At 50.5% G+C, this 16733-nt stretch overlaps 1 protein-coding gene across 2 annotated transcripts; it reads left to right on the top strand.

The window, feature by feature from the left end:
• Positions 1-319: 319 nt before the first annotated feature.
• fbxo31 (F-box protein 31) lies at positions 320-16699 on the top strand. 2 transcript variants are annotated; one of them, XM_055664910.1, is made up of 10 exons: positions 320-635; positions 3690-3761; positions 4598-4684; positions 6827-6903; positions 7117-7284; positions 8140-8214; positions 8698-8807; positions 10839-10992; positions 12613-12992; positions 15772-16699. In XM_055664910.1, the coding sequence occupies exons 1-10, from the start codon at positions 326-328 to the stop codon at positions 15992-15994; spliced, it is 1656 nt and encodes a 551-aa protein (XP_055520885.1). In that variant the 5' UTR covers positions 320-325; the 3' UTR covers positions 15995-16699. The 2 variants fall into 2 exon arrangements, with proteins under 2 accessions (XP_055520885.1, XP_055520884.1); XM_055664909.1 differs by lacking the exon at positions 4598-4684 and having other exon boundaries at positions 321-635.
• Positions 16700-16733: the final 34 nt, after the last annotated feature.

Here is a 16733-nt window from a genome sequence, read left to right as displayed (position 1 = left end):
TGGTCCTCATGTTGATAAACAGCAATAAACATTTCCAAAGGGATGGAAAGACTGGAGGAAAGACTAGGTGCTGAGAGCTCTCTTTTACCTGCATTAAGGTGGCATTTAAACACACCTGAGCAATTACAAACACCTGTGAAGCCATGTGTCCCAAACCTGAAGTGGCGGTACTATGTATACACAGGGGGGAGGGGGTGGTGGATGCGCGTGAACAAACTAGTCACGTCATGGAATGACGGACCCGCGCTCGGTGATAATGACGCATGCCCGACGGTGACGACACGGCGCTGGGTGACGTCGGGACGCAGCGGGGGCGCGCCTGGCGATGAGGTCAGGCAGGCGGAGCGGGCGCGCTCCCGACCCCAGTGCGATGGAGCGGAGAGCGGCGGCGGGAGGCCCCGGTCTCGGCCCTAGCCCCAACCACGACCCCGGACCCGCCTCAACCTCAGCCCCAGGCCGCTATCCCGCGCCCGGCGCCGGGCCGCCCCGCAACGTACTGGACCTGCCGCCCGAGCTGTTGGTGGAGATCTTCTGCCTCCTGCCCGGGATGAGCCTGCCCGGCCTGGCCGCCTCCTGCACCAAGTTCCACCAGATCCTCGCCACCGACACCATCTGGCGGCGCCGCTGCCGCGCAGGTCAGCCCGGGCCCGGGGTCAGGGGCAGGCCGGGGGGAGGAGGGGCCTGGCCCGGGGGCTGGCGTTAGGCCAACGGGGTGAAGCAAGGGAGCAGGGGACGGGGGCGTCGCATCGTCAGGGGACGAGCGGGGTCCGGGCGAGGGGTACAAATGATGTGTCTGCAAGTCCTACCGCTTTCACCAGTGTAGAGTGTGTTAGCTCAGAGCATGATCAGTCCCATGGAGACAGAGACAGAGGCAGGGAAGCTGGAGGATCTCCACTGGTCAGGCAGCATCTGTGGGGGAAGGAATAGTCAATGTTATGGGTCTTGTTCCTGCATCTGAACCCTGCACATATCATTACTATACCCCCCCCCCCTTTAAGTTATTCTCACCAGCTCAGCAGCTTCTCTCTGAATCTTCCACCACTCCCACACAGCATTATTTATCTCAAGAAAGCTTTGAGTGAAAAGCCAAGTAGTTGTGGGGAGAATGTCCGAACTGCCAACGGACATGACTGGAAGTCAAGAGTGCAGCCATGATAAGGTCCTACACAGGAGGGTGGTCAACAAGGGAAGAACATGTCTTGGGCCTCCTTCAGTCATGTCTGTCCATGGGTGTCTCCAGGGTGCTATTCCCTATATGGAGGACGCCTGTGCGTGACTTTGTTTAACGTGGGGAGACTGGTGCACAGACAGCCACCCCACGGCCCTTGACAGATCTGGGTCAGGATCCACTGGCATGGGGTCCAAGACGACCGGGGACCCTTTTCTGCTGCAGCCTTCATCCGCCTTCCAAGCCGTTGTGACGCTCCACTAAGGTCAGCCATCGTCCTCCGCCTGTTCCACCATTGAGATCTTGGTCAGATTGCTCTTTGTCAGAGACCTCCCCCTCGACCGCACCGCCATGGGTGGCCCCACCAGGAGCATAGCTCCAGACGGCATCGCTCTCAGGATCTCAGGTCCGCACAAGCTTCTCCATCACGACAAGTTGACAATCCACGGAGAAGAACATGTGGAAATAGGAATAATATTCTGAACTGGATTGCACATTGGTTACTGACAGAGTGGGAACAAACAGTGTAGGAAGGAACTGCAGAAGCTGGTTTACGCCACAGATAGACACAAAATGCTGGAGTAGCTCAGTGGGGCAGGCAGCATCTCTGGAGAGAAGGAATGGGTGATGTTTTTGCTCAAGACCCTTCTTCAGAGGTTGTTTTGAGATTGGCCTCTGCGATTAATGGTGATCTCCATCAACTGAAGGACGAGATGCTATTTTCCTGATTTTGCCAAAGCAGGGGATTGTGTATACAAAGAAAGATGAAAAGAAAAAATCAGGGAATTTGGGAGGTGGAGCGCGTGGGCAGGGGAGCAGCAGATGTATGTAATTTGGAGTAATGTCCGTTACTTTGGCCTGCAACAGAAACATGCCATGTCTGTGATAATCTGCCATTTCTGCAGCGCTGGGGGTATAAAACTAGGCGCTGGTTTAAGCTGAGAGGGAAAGTTTTAAAGGGGGATCTGAGGGGCATATTTTCCACCCAGAGGGTGGTGGGTATATGGAACGAGTTGCCAGAGGAGGTGGGAAAAGTGAGTATGATTGCAATGTTTGAAAACATTTGGACAAAACCTTGTATTCCACATAAGTACAGGCCAATGGTATTAACATTCAATCATTCCAATTTCAGGTACCCCTGTGATTATCCATTGCTCCATGATCCTCTTTGGTCTCCCAACCACCTTTTTTCCTTGCCTCCCTGTTGCCCCATCATTCAATGTTTCCCTCTTCTACTTGTTTTCACCCACCTATCACCCACACACTTTACCCACAATCTCCTCTTTCCAGGTGTCAATCTGCTGACACTTCACCTTGTTCATAAGAGTCCAGTATTTGTACCTCTTGTGCCTTCATTTATCAGCCTCCCCAACCCCTGCCTCCCCCTGTCCTCTCCCCTCGTCCCAACCCTGTTACCCCCTCCCTTCCCTTGCCTCCACCCTGCTTATTGCCCCCACAATGTTCCTCCTGCTCTTTATTCGCTTTCTTGTCTTTCCACCGATCGCCCATAGCCTCTGTCTTGCCTTCTCCAATCCCCCCGCCCCCTCCTTCCCCACCCAACTTCAGCTGCCCATTACCCCTCACAGTCTCTGCACCCCCCTCCCCCTCACCTCTTTATACTGGTTCTACTCCCCCTTTGCTCTTGGTGCAGGGTCTTGATCCAAAATATTTCCTCCATGGATGCCAAGTTCCTCCAGCAGTTTTTGCTCCAGATTCCAGCATCTGCAGTTTTCGTGTGTCCATTTGGACAGGTGCATGGACAGGGAGGTTTTGGAGGGACACGGGACAAAAGCAGGTAAATGGGACAAGCTCAGGTAGGCATCTTGGTTGGCACAGACAGGTTGGGTTATGTTCTGCTCCCTGTTTTATTACCAGGAATCTATGACATGTTGAGTGATACATGCCTAATGCAGGCAAATGGGATGAGTATGGATTGGCATCATGGTTGGCATCGACAAGTTCTGAATGATTCTGAGAACTGGGAAGGAGATAAAATAAGTGAGTGTAGGAAAGAACTGCAGATGCTGGTTTAAATCAAAGATAGACAAAAAATGCTGGAATAACGGTCCCGCTGAGTTACTTCAGCATTTTGTGTCTAAAACAAGTTGGTGTTCAGTGGGACTAGTTTGTTTTCTTTCCAAATTCTGATGCAGCGTCTGGGAGCTGAAAGGTAAACACAGTTTCTCTTTCCACAGAAACCGTCTGATCAGAGTGTTTGCAGCATTTTCTGTTTTGTTTCTGCAGTTTCTTTTTGATTGAGTGCATGGGCAGCAGTGTGTGGTCAGGGCCGCTGTGCTGAACTGCAGAGTGAACTCTCTGTTCACCCCTGCCTGCTCTGGGGTTGTGTGGCTGAAGAGCAGTTCAGCTGTGTCTGGGGAGGTGCCAGGGTGAGGCAGGCCTGGCTGCTGCTTGTGGATGGGACGGGACGGGCGGCCCGTGTGAGAGGGTAGAACCGTGAGCAGCAGAGACGGGAACAGGTCGCTGTCAGACAATCTTAACGTCTTATGTAAACCTTTTGCAGAATACGGAGTTTCGGAAAATCTGCGGAGGCTGGAGACAATGGGAATCGCCTGCCGGGACTTGTACGTCAAGCGTGAGTAGCATCATCTTAAAAACATTCCCATACACTTCCCTGAGCTCAAGGCTCTCTGTCCAGGGACTGCCCTCTGGTGACCAGTGGGAATGTGGGTTAAGGCTGCCCTCTGCTGACCAGTTGAAGAAGTGCGGGCTAAAGGCTCTGGGCTGGACACCCGAGGCTCAGGAAGGGCAGTTCCCAAACCGCTGGACCGTTACCCTGACCCCAATCTCTCCACTGTGTGAGAGCTGCCCTCAGTCCCTTCACAGGGGTCACTGATAAATCTTTCAGAGGCCATGAGTGAGAGAACATGATTAAATCTGGTCCCTTCACCTGGCCACCATGACCGTGGTGTCTGGGTGTGGAGAGGGGCCAGGCCCATTACACACAGCTGGCCTTGAAGAAATCTAAGCGGCTCACTCACCTGCACATCAGTTCTTCATTCAGAGGAGGGTTGAGATCTGGAATTCATTATGAGATGGACAGCAGCAAGTCCTCAAACACTGAAGAAGCATCTGGTGCCCAACACCTGATAGGCAACAGATCTACTGCAGGTAAATGGTGTGGATACGGCACGGATGTGGTGGGCAGAAGGGCCTGTTTCTGTGATGTATGACTCTATAACGATATAATTGTGCCAAACGTGAAGCAGAAAGTAATGGGACCTAATGACATGTCACGTGGATGGCGTGCAGCGGAGGGAGGAATGTACCCTTTGCATGTGGACGTTCGGCTCTGAAATGGCAGCTGTTGTGACCACGGCACATCTGGAGCTCGGTCCCGCGCTGGCGACGTCTGAAGAAGCTCGGGAGGTGCAGTGGCTTTGTTGACCTGCTCTCACTCACTGTGTTTAGGTGTTAATCCTCGGTTCCGGTCGAGAAGGTTTGTCAAGTTGTTTCCTGACACTGCGCAGGTGGATTACCGGGATGTGTACACACGCTGTACGTATGATTCTGGTGTGACCTGGTGACCGGGGCTGCATGCCGGTCAGCTGTACTGTTTCACCGCTGCCTAACCCTGTGCTAACAGCAGGTTTGTGTCGTGCTGGAGATGAAAAGTGCGGAGCAAGGCGCCCTCTGCTGTGAGGCTCACCATGGGCGAGACACTGCTTCCTCTGCCCATTTAGTTGGAAGGAACTGCAGATGCTGCTTTCAACTGAAGATATGCACAACAAGCTTGATAATTCAGCGTGTCAGACAGCATCTTTGCAGAAGCATTCCCCTGACTCGTCTGAAGAATGGTCTTGACCCGAAACGTCATCTATTCCTTTTCTCCAGAGCGACTGTCTGAGCCACTGAGTTACTCCGGCTTTTTGTGTCCATTGTTTCAGTTATTGCCAGTATATCTACAGTTCCCAACTACCTACTCTCGCCCACAGTCTAGAGCCAACATTTACCCCTCGTCTACAGCCCATTGTTACCCCCTCTCGCCCACACTCACCGTCTCATCCAGCTGCCCGTTCTTTTCCGTCAGTCAGAACAGTCAGTGGTTGGCAACTGGTATTTCACTGCTAACAGTGGCAGTGACGGTGAAGAGATGAGTGGAGGTGATGGGAGCTACTCTCCAGCCACTGCCAGTGGTGGGGTGGGACTGAAGTGGGCTCTGTCCTGTGGACTGCCAGTGTGGCTGCTTGCTGCTGGGTGAGGCAACTGGGTGAGTTTTCCCTGACGTGTCAGCTCCTTTGAGCAGCAATCAGTTTGATCCAGCTTGCACCCTTGGGTGCTGCTGTCTCCTAGGATGGAGGCTCCCCCTTTATCAGATGAGTGCACGGTGGCGCAGCGCCAGCGATCTGGTTCAATCCTGACTACAGGTGCTGTCTGTATGGAGTTTGTACATTCTCCTTGTGACCTGCGTGGGTTTTCTTCAGCTTCCTCTCACAAAGACGTATAGGTTTGTAGGAATAATTGTACTTTGTCCCGAGTGTGTGTAGGATAGTAAGTGTGCGGGGATCGTCATTGGTGCAGATTCTGTAGGCCGAAGGGACTGTTTCTGCGCTGTATCTCTAAACCAGGGGTCTCCAGACTATGGCCCGCGGGCCACATCCGGCCTGCCATGAGATTTTATCCAACCTGCAGCAAGCTCTTAACAAGTTTCATGCGGAGGTTCTGTGATAGCGCAGCTTTAGAGATTCAGCCGAAACAGGCCCTTCGGCCCATCAATAGCTCTATCCTACACACACTCTGGACAAATTCAATTAACCTGCAAACGTGGAATATTCGAGGAAACCAGAGCACCCAGAAAGAACCCACGTAGGTACAAACTCCGTACAGACAGCACCCGTAGTCAGGATGGAACCCGGGTCTCTGGCACTGTAAGGCAGCAACTCTACCGATGCTCCTGTATTGCAAAGGCAAGTTATATGAGGTGGTAGCATGGGGTGGGGAGTGGATCGAGGAGGGGGGAGCTAGTTGGCGCCAGGAACGGTGTGTAGCGGTCTCTCTCCCTCCCCCATGAGGGTGACCCGTGAACAGCTCCCGCTCAGGGACGCCACACTGAACTGGACATGTGTGACATTTCTTTATTTTGCCCTATGGCCTGCAAAAACATGGCAAATATATAATGTGGCCCTCATGCTGAAAGGTTTGGAGGCCCCTGCTCTAAACTGAACTAAACCAAAAGGTGCTGCCTGCACTGGCCCATTGCATGTGGCAGCTGCTGCAGCAGGAGTGAGTTTGGAGCAGCTCTCTGCAGCTGAGCATGTTGGCGGGACGGCAGCTCGGGGCTGGGGTGCGGGGAGATGTTGGTGATGCCAAACTGTGTGGAGTTGTGAAGCTTTAAGCTGATTCCAATCGTGTGGTGACTTGAAGTTACACCTTAACTTTCTGGTGGCGTTACACAAAATTAACGATGGGTGAAATGAACGGCAGCAAAGGGCATGAGTGTGGGCTGAGGTGTGGAGCTAACGTGCACTGAGCTTGATGCCTGGCACAAGGTGCACGTCACTGAGTGATTTAACAGCATTCGTGGTGCTGCCCATGAACTCGGGCGTGAGTCTATTCTGGGTCCAGTTACCTGTGGCCGTGCTTTATGGGGCTGTGAAGTGTCTCTGGGTGAGGTTGTGACGGCAGCTCTCTGTGTTACAGTGCTGCATCCCTACAGGAACATCCTGGGCCTATGGCAGCCGGACATTGGCCCCTACGGGGGGCTGCTCAACGTGGTGGTGAGTAACAGCCCCATCCGTCAGATGTGAGGCAATTACCTTACAAATGGTTTCCAATTCTAAAATCAAAACTCTAATGTTGAATCATCTTCAGGCAATTGCCTTAAATTGATACTGGAGTTGTGATTTGGGGATGGGGGCTGGGATTGGGGTGGATGCTCCTTGGCTGGGCTGCCGTGAGATGCTGACTGCTGTATGTGCTGTGATTTGTAGGTGGACGGGTTGTTCATCATCGGCTGGATGTACCTCCCTCCCCACGACCCCCGTGTCAATGACTCCATGCGCTGCAAACCCTTGTTCCGAATTCACCTCTGGGAAAAGAACAAGGCGGAGGTGGAATGTATGTATGGCCACAAGGGCTCTCACAAGGGAGACATACAGGTAGGAGCTGCCAGCGGCTGGTGTTTCCAACCATTCCTCACTCATTCACTCCTCATGCAGACAGTTATTGTCTGCTGTTGGTGACAGACAACTTCCCACACAGACTCGCTCGTCACGTCTTGCCTTGCCAAATGCTGATGGATTCTTTCTCTCTCAATCCTCTCCAGTAAATGGACTCCAGGCCATTCTGTTCACTGCAGCCACCCTCCCACCTCCCAGTACCTATGACATGTGACAAAATGTCTCATCTTGCGTGGTTTAGATGACCTGTTGTTGCGAAGCTGTGCACTTGGCTCACAACTCTTCGCCACTGAAAGTGTCTTGCATGCATCCAATCGTCAAGCTCTGAGGATGTTGTAAGGTTTGGTGAGATGACATCTTCCTCCCAGACTGCAGAGGAGAGGCCAAGTCTACTTTGTATAGCAAACGTTCTGGCCCCTCACGTCTGTTCTACCTCCAGGCCGTGACATCCCGGGTAAGGAAGCACAAACAAATGCAAGCCCTTCTCCTCACTTGAGCTGCTTCTGCTTCTGTCCTTTACTGTTACAGCAGGTGCTTGTTGTCTCCGCCCTGCTCGCGTGAACCCGTTTAACACTGACCCGCAACAAGGTTGGCATTTCACCCCTCACCTACGCCAAGGCCCCTGGGGAAGAGGAGTGAAGGCCCCAGCAGATCTGGCCCCAGTTACTCCACCCCGGTCACTCTCCCATCCCCCCGGAACTCTTCTTTAGACTGACTTCAGTCCTTTCCCTCCACAGATGCTACCTGACCTGCTGAGATGTGTGTGTTTTGCTCAGACTACATTTAATGTTTGTTTTGGAAACTTGTCTGCAACAAAGGTTCTCTTGTTTGCAGATTGTGAAGAAAGACGAGTTTTCAACCAAGTGCAATCAGACGGATTTCCACCGGATGTCCGGGGGGAGACAGGAGGTGAGTTTTGAGTGGAGAGCTGATGGTGAACAACGTTATCGCAGGTGATGATTCAAGCTGCAGTCTTCATGCAAGGGCAATCCCACTCCCCTTTCCTTTCCCTTGGATCATTGATCTTCCCCCTGCTCGCTTTGTCTGTGGGGAGCTCTGTACCGTAGCACCAAACAGATTATTTAACCCAAAGGGTTTCTACCCATGATAGACGGAATGTGGAGTAACTCAGCGGGTCAGGCAGCAGCCGGAGAAAATGGATACTTCCATACCAGCTTTCATCCACCCTTGGCTCACCCCCATCACCGTGGGCATCTTCCCCTCTCCCTCTTCTTTATCCTGCTTCCCCTTAAATACAATACTACGTAGGAATATAGCAGGAGGCTAGCTGGGCCCTGGAGACCGCCCAACATCAGTGTGTCAGGGATGGCTGTGTGGATGGAGAGAACGATGGGCTCGATACAATCAGGACCTCTACATTGTGTCTCTCAGGAATTCCGGACGTGGCTGGCAGAGGAATGGGGCCGGACCCTGGAGGATATTTTCCATGAGCACATGCAGGAGCTGATCCTCATGAAATTCATCTACACCAGTCAGTACGAGTGAGTGTCTGTGCCTGGGGTACTCGGGCAAGCTCAGCCCATCTGCAGCAGCATGCACAGATCTGGCCAGCGTCCACCTGGGCTCAGCATCTGAGGGATGGGCTGGAGGGTGGGGATGGGCTGGTGGATGGGCTGGAGGGTGGGGAGGGGTGGAGGAGGGGCTGGGGGATGGGGGAGAGGCTGTAGGGTGGGGGAGGGGCTGGAGGATGGGGGAGGGGAGGGGCCGGAAGGAGTCATGGAAGGCACCTAAATTAATTCAGCTTCTCTCAGTCTCATGTGGGTCCTGAGGAGTTTGGGGGGCTCCTTTTGCGCTAGACTCAACAGCTGACTAGGAAGCCAAAGGTAGAGAATACAGGTCACCTGGCTTCATGTGGGGCAATGTTAAAGCCTATAATCTAGGAATAAATCACTAGACATTAAGAGAATCTGAATGTAATCAAAACAAGTCAGCATGGATTTACACGCCCTACAATACTCAGAACTATTTCTACACTCTATCCCCCCCTCTTTATCCAATTTCTTCAAGTTTGACAATTGTATTCATGTTTAGTTTAAGTGATCTGTTTGAATGACATATATTGAATAAGGCTTTTGCTGTACCTCGGTACAGTGGCAATAGTAAACCTAAATTTAATGAAAGGAAAATGACATTGGAAGTATTTGCTGGGGCTCGTGGCAGGGCAGGTGAGTGGGCATTGGATATTGTGTAAGAAAGAACTGCAGATGCTGGTTTCAACCAAGGATAGACACAAAGCTGCAGTAACTCAGCGGGACAGACAGCATCTCTGGAGAGAAGGAATGGGTGACGTTTCTTCCGACTGGTTAGAGATAAGGAAAACGAGAGATATAGACGGTGATGTGGAGAGATAAACAATGAATGAAAGATATGCAAAAAAGTAATAACGATAAAGGAAAAGGCCATTGTTAGCTGTTTGTAGCGTGAAAACAAGTAGCTAGTGCAACATGGGTGGGGGAGGGATAGAGAGAGAGAGGGAATGCCTGGGCTACCTGAAGTGAGAGAAATCAACATTAATTCCACTGGGCTGTAAGCTGCCCAAGCGAAATATGAGATGCTGTTCCTCCAATTTACATTTAGCCTCACTCTGACAATGGAGACCGAGGACAGAAAGGTCTGTGTAGGAATAGAAGGGAAATTAAATTATCAAGCAACCGGGAGTTCAGGTTGGTTCACGAGGACTGAGCGAAGGTACTACGCAAAATGATCGCCCAGTCTGCGTTTGGTCTGATGTATGAGTCCACATCTTGAACAACGGATAGAGTATATGAGGTTGGAGGAGGTGCAAGCGAACCTCTGCCTAACCTGAAAGGACTGTCGGGGTCCCTGGACAGAGTCAAGGGAGGAGGTATAGCGACTGATGTTGCATCTTTTGTGGTTGCAGGGTAAGGTAGCTGGGGAGGGGGTGGTTTGGGTGGGAAGAGAAGAGTTAACCAGGGAGTTGCGGAAGGAACGGTCTCTGCGGAAGGCGGAAAGGGGTGGAGATGGAAAAATGTGGCTAATGGTGGGATCCCGTTGGAGGTGGCGGACATTTTGGTGGATTATGTGTTGTATGCGACGGCTGATGGGGTGAAAGGTAAGAACCAGGGGGATTCTGTCTCTGTTGTAATTAGGGCGAGGGGGAAGTAAGGGCGGAGCTGCGGGTTACCGAGGAGACACGAGTGAAGGCCTCATCTATGATGGGAAAAGGGAACCCTCGGTCCCTAAAGAATGAGGACGTCTCAGATGTCCTGGTACGGAACACCTCTTCTTGGGTGCAGATGCAGCGCAGACGGAGGAATTGGGAGTAGGTGATAGAGTCTTTGCAGGAAGCAGGGTGGGAAGAAGTGTAGTCTAGAAAGTTGTGGGAGTCGGTGGGATCGTAATAGACGTCAGTCAATTGTTTATTTCTTGTGATTGAGATTTCTTGTTCTTGTCATTGGATGATGTCCTTGATCTGGTGCCTGGTCCTGCCGGCTGCAACCAGCACGAGGTTTATTTCCCGAGGTTCATCTCGTGTGTGCTTTGTGTTTCAGTAACTGCCTGACGTACCGCAGGATCTACCTGCCGCCCTCCAGCCCAGAGGACCTGATACCTCCTGGCCTCTTCAAAGGGACGTACGGAAGCCACGGCCTGGAGATTGTCATGCTCAGTTTCCATGGGACCCATGTTAAAGTAACAAAGATTACTGTAAGTGGCCATAGAATTACTGGACATGGCCATTGTATTAGTGTGAGTGGCCGTGGGATTACTGGACATGGCCATTGTATTAGTGTGAGTGGCCGTGGGATTACTGGACATGGCCATTGTATTAGTGCGAGTGGCCATAGGTTTCCTGTAAGTGGCTGTGTCCCAGTGGTCCGCTGACTACACACCTGCAGGACCATGGAGATCCGTGGTGTGTGGAGCCGCTGCCGTGGACTCTGTGAACAGCGGCAGTGTGCTCACTCTCACTCTCACTCACAGCGGCAGTGTGCTCACTCTCCTCAGCACAGGCAAAGGCAACGCAATGTATCTGAGACCCAACGTATCGGGAGATCCGTGTAAGGTGCCATGGGCACAGTTCCAGGTTGTATTAGTTATTGGCAGATTTAGCACCATGTACTGAACAGGAGCAGTGCCTTTGGCCCGTCAAGTGCGAGCCAGCCAGGTCCCATTTACAGTCTGAAGAAGGGTTTCGACCCGAAATGTTGCCTATTTCCTTCGCTCCATAGATGCTGCCTCACCTGCTCAGTTTCTCCAGCATTTTTGTCTACATCCCATTTACACAATTCCATTTATTCTGCCCACATTCCCATCACCAAATTTCCATTCCCTGGCACTTTATAGGGTGTGGGAAAACCCACGTGGTGATGGAGAATGTGAAGACTCCAGACATGGGAGGTGAGGACTGGATGCGGATACGGTGGTGCCAGCATTGCCAGCGTTCTACTGGTGGTTGAGTTCAATCTTTGCTCTAGATTAAAAATGATCTACGGCAACATTGGGCTGTGCTGAGGAAGTGCTGCGTTGTTGGAAGTCCCGTATTGCAGACAGTAACCTTTTCCAATTGACATGGACAGATCTAGTGAACAGTTCCACGGGGAGGTGGGAATGTGGAGCTGCCACTCAGTTATAATAGAATCATTGAATTGTACAGTGTAGTAACAGGCCCTTCCTGCCTACCTGTCCCTGCTGACGGTGATGTCTATCCACCCCATTTACCTGCATGACATTTGTCGCCCTCTCTGCCCTCCCTGTTCTATTGTATCCACCTCGGGCAGTTTGTTCCAGATATCCACCACCTTCTGTGTGGATATACCATTCAGACCTCCCTTAAATTTCTCCCCATCCATCTGAAACCTGTGCCCTCTGGACTCCTCTGTCCTGGGAAAAATATTCTGGCTATCCACACCCCTATCATTTTGCAAACTGTAAGATTGCCCCATGTCTCCTACATTCCAGTGAGAATAAATCCAGTCTATCCAATCTCTCCTTATAACTACTGCCCTCCATTCCAGGCAACCTCCCAGGATATCTATCCTGGTCTTATTAAAAGTGGAGGAGGATTGAAGGGCTACTGCTGTTAGTGTGTATCTTTATATGTTGTGAGGTGAGAGGAGTTCTGATGCCCTGCACATCATTTAAAGCTCCCATCAATTGTGTTGCTTGTGTTACTGTTGGTGCCATGTTGCTGTGCACAGCTTGGTTTCCCAGTCTGCCCACAATACAGGTTGAATGTTGTACAGTGGGTGTGCAGGTGAAACTGAAGGAGTAACTAGCAGTGGCTCAGAGCAGAAGATGGAGAGTGACGCTGAATTCCCGTTGCAGGGAGACCCGAATGTCCCTGCAGGACAGCTCACACTACACATCGACATGACGCGGCGGGTCCATCTACCGGACATCGAGCACTTGCACAACTTTGACAAACTCTCTCGGATTGTGCTGGAGATTCACCAGCAGGTGCAGTGTGACCAGCAGAACCAGGAGCACTGCCAAGCCAGCACCCAGCACTGTTTGGACAGCTCGCAGCCTGCGTGCAATGGTGTACAGGAGCGACAGGAGCAGGGGGTCACTGCTGCAGGGGTGGACATGCAGATGGATGCAGAGGGAGCGGCTGCAGGGGAGCCTGGAACTGCAGGGCTGCCCTTCGTGCTTCCTGTGGGGGTGATGGCTCGCAACGAGGTCTATCCAAGGACTTGTCGCGCCTGGTAAGTGAAACGGGGAATCAACAACCAGAGGACATGGGTTTTAAGGAGAGCGGGAAAGGTTTAATGGGAACCGGAGGGACATATTTTTCACTCGGGGTGGTGGGTGTATGGAATGAGCTGCCAGAGGAGGTAGTTGAGGCAGGTGTTATAAGAACATCAAAAAAACATTTGGACAGGTACATTGAGAGGAAAGATTTAGAGGGATATGGGGGAAAAGCTGGTAATTGGGATGAGCAGATGAGGTATTTGCTTAGCCTGGACAAGTTGGGTAGAATGTCTAAGAAAGAACTGCAGATGTTGGAACAATCGAAGGGAGACAAAAAAATGCTGGAGAAACAGCGGGTGAGGCAGCATCTATGGAGAGAATGAATAGGTGACGTTTCGGGTCGAGACCCTTCTTAAGACTGATCGGGGAGGGGGAGGAAAGAACGGAAGTAGGCGGAGACAGTAGGACTTGTGGGAGAGCTGGGAAGGGAGAGGGGACGGAGGGAGAAAGCAAGGTCTATCTGAAATTAGAGAAGTCAATGTTCATACCGCTGGGGTGTAAACTACCCAAGCGAAATATGAGGTGCTGTTCCTCCAATTTGTGCTGGGCCTCACTGGCCATGGAGGCGGCCCAGGACAAGATTGGTCAGATTGGGAGGGGGAGTTGAAATGCTGAGCAACTGGGCGATCAGGTTGGCTAACACGGACTGAGCGGACGAGGTGTTCAGTGAAGCGATCGCTGAGCCTGCTCTTGGTCTCGCCGATGTAGAAAAGTTGGCACTTAGAACAGTGGATGCAGTAGATGAGGTTAGAAACATAAAAACATAGAAACATAGAAATTAGGTGCAGGAGTAGGCCATTCGGCCCTTCGAGCCTGCACCGCCATTCAATATGATCATGGCTGATCATCCAACTCAGTATCCCGTACCTGCCTTCTCTCCATACCCCCTGATCCCCTTAGTCACAAGGGCCACATCTAACTCCCTCTTAAATATAGCCAATGAACTGGCCTCAACTACCCTCTGTGGCAGAGAGTTCCAGAGATTCACCACTCTCTGTGTGAAAAAAGTTCTTCTCATCTCGGTTTTAAAGGATTTCCCCCTTATCCTTAAGCTGTGACCCCTTGTCCTGGACTTCCCTAACATCGGGAACAATCTTCCTGCATCTAGCCTGTCCAACCCCTTAAGAATTTTGTAAGTTTCTATAAGATCCCCTCTCAATCTTCTAAATTCTAGAGAGTATAAACCAAGTCTATCCAGTCTTTCTTCATAAGACAGTCCTGACATCCCAGGAATCAGTCTGGTGAACTGTCTCTGCACTCCCTCTATGGCAATAATGTCCTTCCTCAGATTTGGAGACCAAAACTGTACGCAATACTCCAGGTGTGGTCTCACCAAGACCCTGTACAACTGCAGTAGAACCTCTCTGCTCCTATACTTAAATCCTTTTGCAATGAAAGCTAACATACCATTCGCTTTCTTTACGGCCTGCTGCACCTGCATGCCTACCTTCAATGACTGGTGTACCATGACACCCCAGGTCTCGCTGCATCTCCCCCTTTCCCAATCGGCCACCATTTAGATAATAGTCTGCTTTCCTGTTTTTGCCACCAAAATGGATAACCTCACATTTATCCACATTATACTGCATCTGCCAAACATTTGCCCACTCACCCAGCCTATCCAAGTCACCCTGCAGTCTCCTAGCATCCTCCTCACAGTTAACACTGCCCCCCAGCTTAGTGTCATCCGCAAACTTGGAGATATTGCCTTCAATTCCCTCATCCAGATCATTAATATATATTGTAAATAGCTGGGGTCCCAGTACTGAGTCACTGCCTGCCATTGTGAAAAGGACCCGTTTACTCCTACTCTTTGCTTCCTGTTTGCCAGCCAGTTCTCTATCCACATCAAAACCCCCAATGTCTTGTGCTTTAAGTTTGTATACTAATCTCTTATGTGGGACCTTGTCGAAAGCCTTCTGGAAGTCCAGATACACCACATCCACTGGTTCTCCCCATCCTCGAAAAATTCTATAATGGTTGGAGGAGGTGCAGGTGAACCTCTGCCTCACCTGGAAAGACTGATTGGGTCCTTGGATGGAGTCGAGGGGGGAGGTATAGGGACAAGTGTTGTAGGGCCTGTTTCTGTGACTAATTGAACAACAGCAACTTATTCACACTCGTGCAGTGCAGATTAACAAAGTGTGGACGTCGAGGGGGTAACTGAACTACAGGCCGCAGACTCTGCCTCAATCGCCACAGAACGGTAGATAGAGGAGAGGGAGAGAGAAAGCTGGGCTAAACAAATCATAATTTCAGATGTTAGCCAGTTCAGATGAAAGGCCAACAACCTGAAACTTCGACTCAGTGCATCTCCAATTATGCTGCCTGCTCTGCCGAGCTTCTCCAGCACAGTGTTTCTGTTTATGTTTGATCTCCGGCAGATGCAGAGACAGCTGGAGCCTTGCCCATGATCACTCCACTTTGTATATGAGATGGTGGTGTAGGACTAGAGGGTGAAAGATTTTATGCCCTATTCTAACTAGGAATCACAAGGTACACTCTGTAAATATGGTCCAAACAGCCTGATATCACACAACTGGTCTTTTTGTTCCTTTCATTTAATTGCTGATGCAGCAAAAGTCTATTTTCTCTAGGTTGTTTCTCTAGAATTGGGCAGGATTTTCAAGAGGGTTTGGTTTGGTTTGTAACTGTACTGAAATGCAGGTGTGAATTGTCATGGAGTGTTTGTGCTGTTAGTGATTCTGAATACCGTTTCTGGCCCGGTGCTAGTTTCTATGGTACTGGGCTGATTGCAGGCCACGGCTTCACCAGCCCTGAGAGGACGCCTGGTCTCTTCATCCTCTTCAATGAGCAATGCTTCGGCTTCATCTGGCTGGACCTGAAATCCTTCAGCCTCTACAGTCGAATTGAAGACTCGCTGAAGAATGCACAAGCCCCCATCAGAGAAGCTTTTGAGTTGATGCTGAAGAACATGCAATCATGGACGTCCTGACTAATGTCAGCCCTTAAGGAATGAAGCAATCTCAGCTGCAGGGCTGCACTTCCTCCTCACAACCACTGACGCATGCACTCTGGGAAGGATGGTTGGGGTTTGACATTACTAGACCCATATCATGCCTCCTGCTCACCTTGGCCCCTCTCCCTCTCACCTGAGCTACTACCCGAAGTAATCTTGTTGCAATGGTTTTGTAATAGTTTCTTTTAGAGGCACTTATGTGGGCAGAGCAGAGAATGAAGCCCAGACAGGAGGATAGGAAGTCTCCTACCTGTATGTTGGCATGGCTGCCGTCAATGGTAGCCAAGGGCAACGACTGGAAGTAACTGTAACTTTGCGCACTAACGTTTGACACTACCCTGACCTTAAGGGAATTAATCTTTAATTTTGTTGCAAATTATTGAACATGTTTAGTTATATGGTGTTTAGAATGGAGCAGAAAGAGGAGAATGATCATATTTGACATCTAAGAACATAGACTGTACTTGGGCACAATCTCTCCCTATACACCAGCCACACGAGGCAATGATGCAATATCAGGTAATAAAGTATTATTTAAATCTTAGTTTATATAGTTAAGATTGAAAGATTTTAATATTTATGTTAAGAAAATTTATAAAAATTCTGTTTATTGTTTTTGTTTGAAAGAATTATTTAAGTTTTATGATCTGAGACTTAATTAAACTGAACTTTTGGAAAGTGTCTAATTTTTCTTCACGGACAACATTGCAATCAA

The sequence above is a fragment of the Leucoraja erinacea genome, chromosome 50, assembly GCF_028641065.1.
Source record: "Leucoraja erinacea ecotype New England chromosome 50, Leri_hhj_1, whole genome shotgun sequence".
NCBI classification, from domain to species: domain Eukaryota; kingdom Metazoa; phylum Chordata; class Chondrichthyes; order Rajiformes; family Rajidae; genus Leucoraja; species Leucoraja erinaceus.
This window is presented reverse-complemented; position numbering and strand designations above follow the sequence as displayed.

Excerpts from the sequence above, each read along its gene's own strand:
- fbxo31 (XM_055664910.1), top strand. The coding sequence starts at position 326 with ATGAGGTCAGGCAGGCGGAGCGGGCGCGCTCCCGACCCCAGTGCGATG. Across the intron at positions 7,285-8,139 it reads CTCACAAGGGAGACATACAG|ATTGTGAAGAAAGACGAGTT; the intron begins GTAGGAGCTGCC and ends TCTTGTTTGCAG. Across the intron at positions 12,993-15,771 it reads CCAAGGACTTGTCGCGCCTG|TTTCTATGGTACTGGGCTGA; the intron begins GTAAGTGAAACG and ends GCCCGGTGCTAG.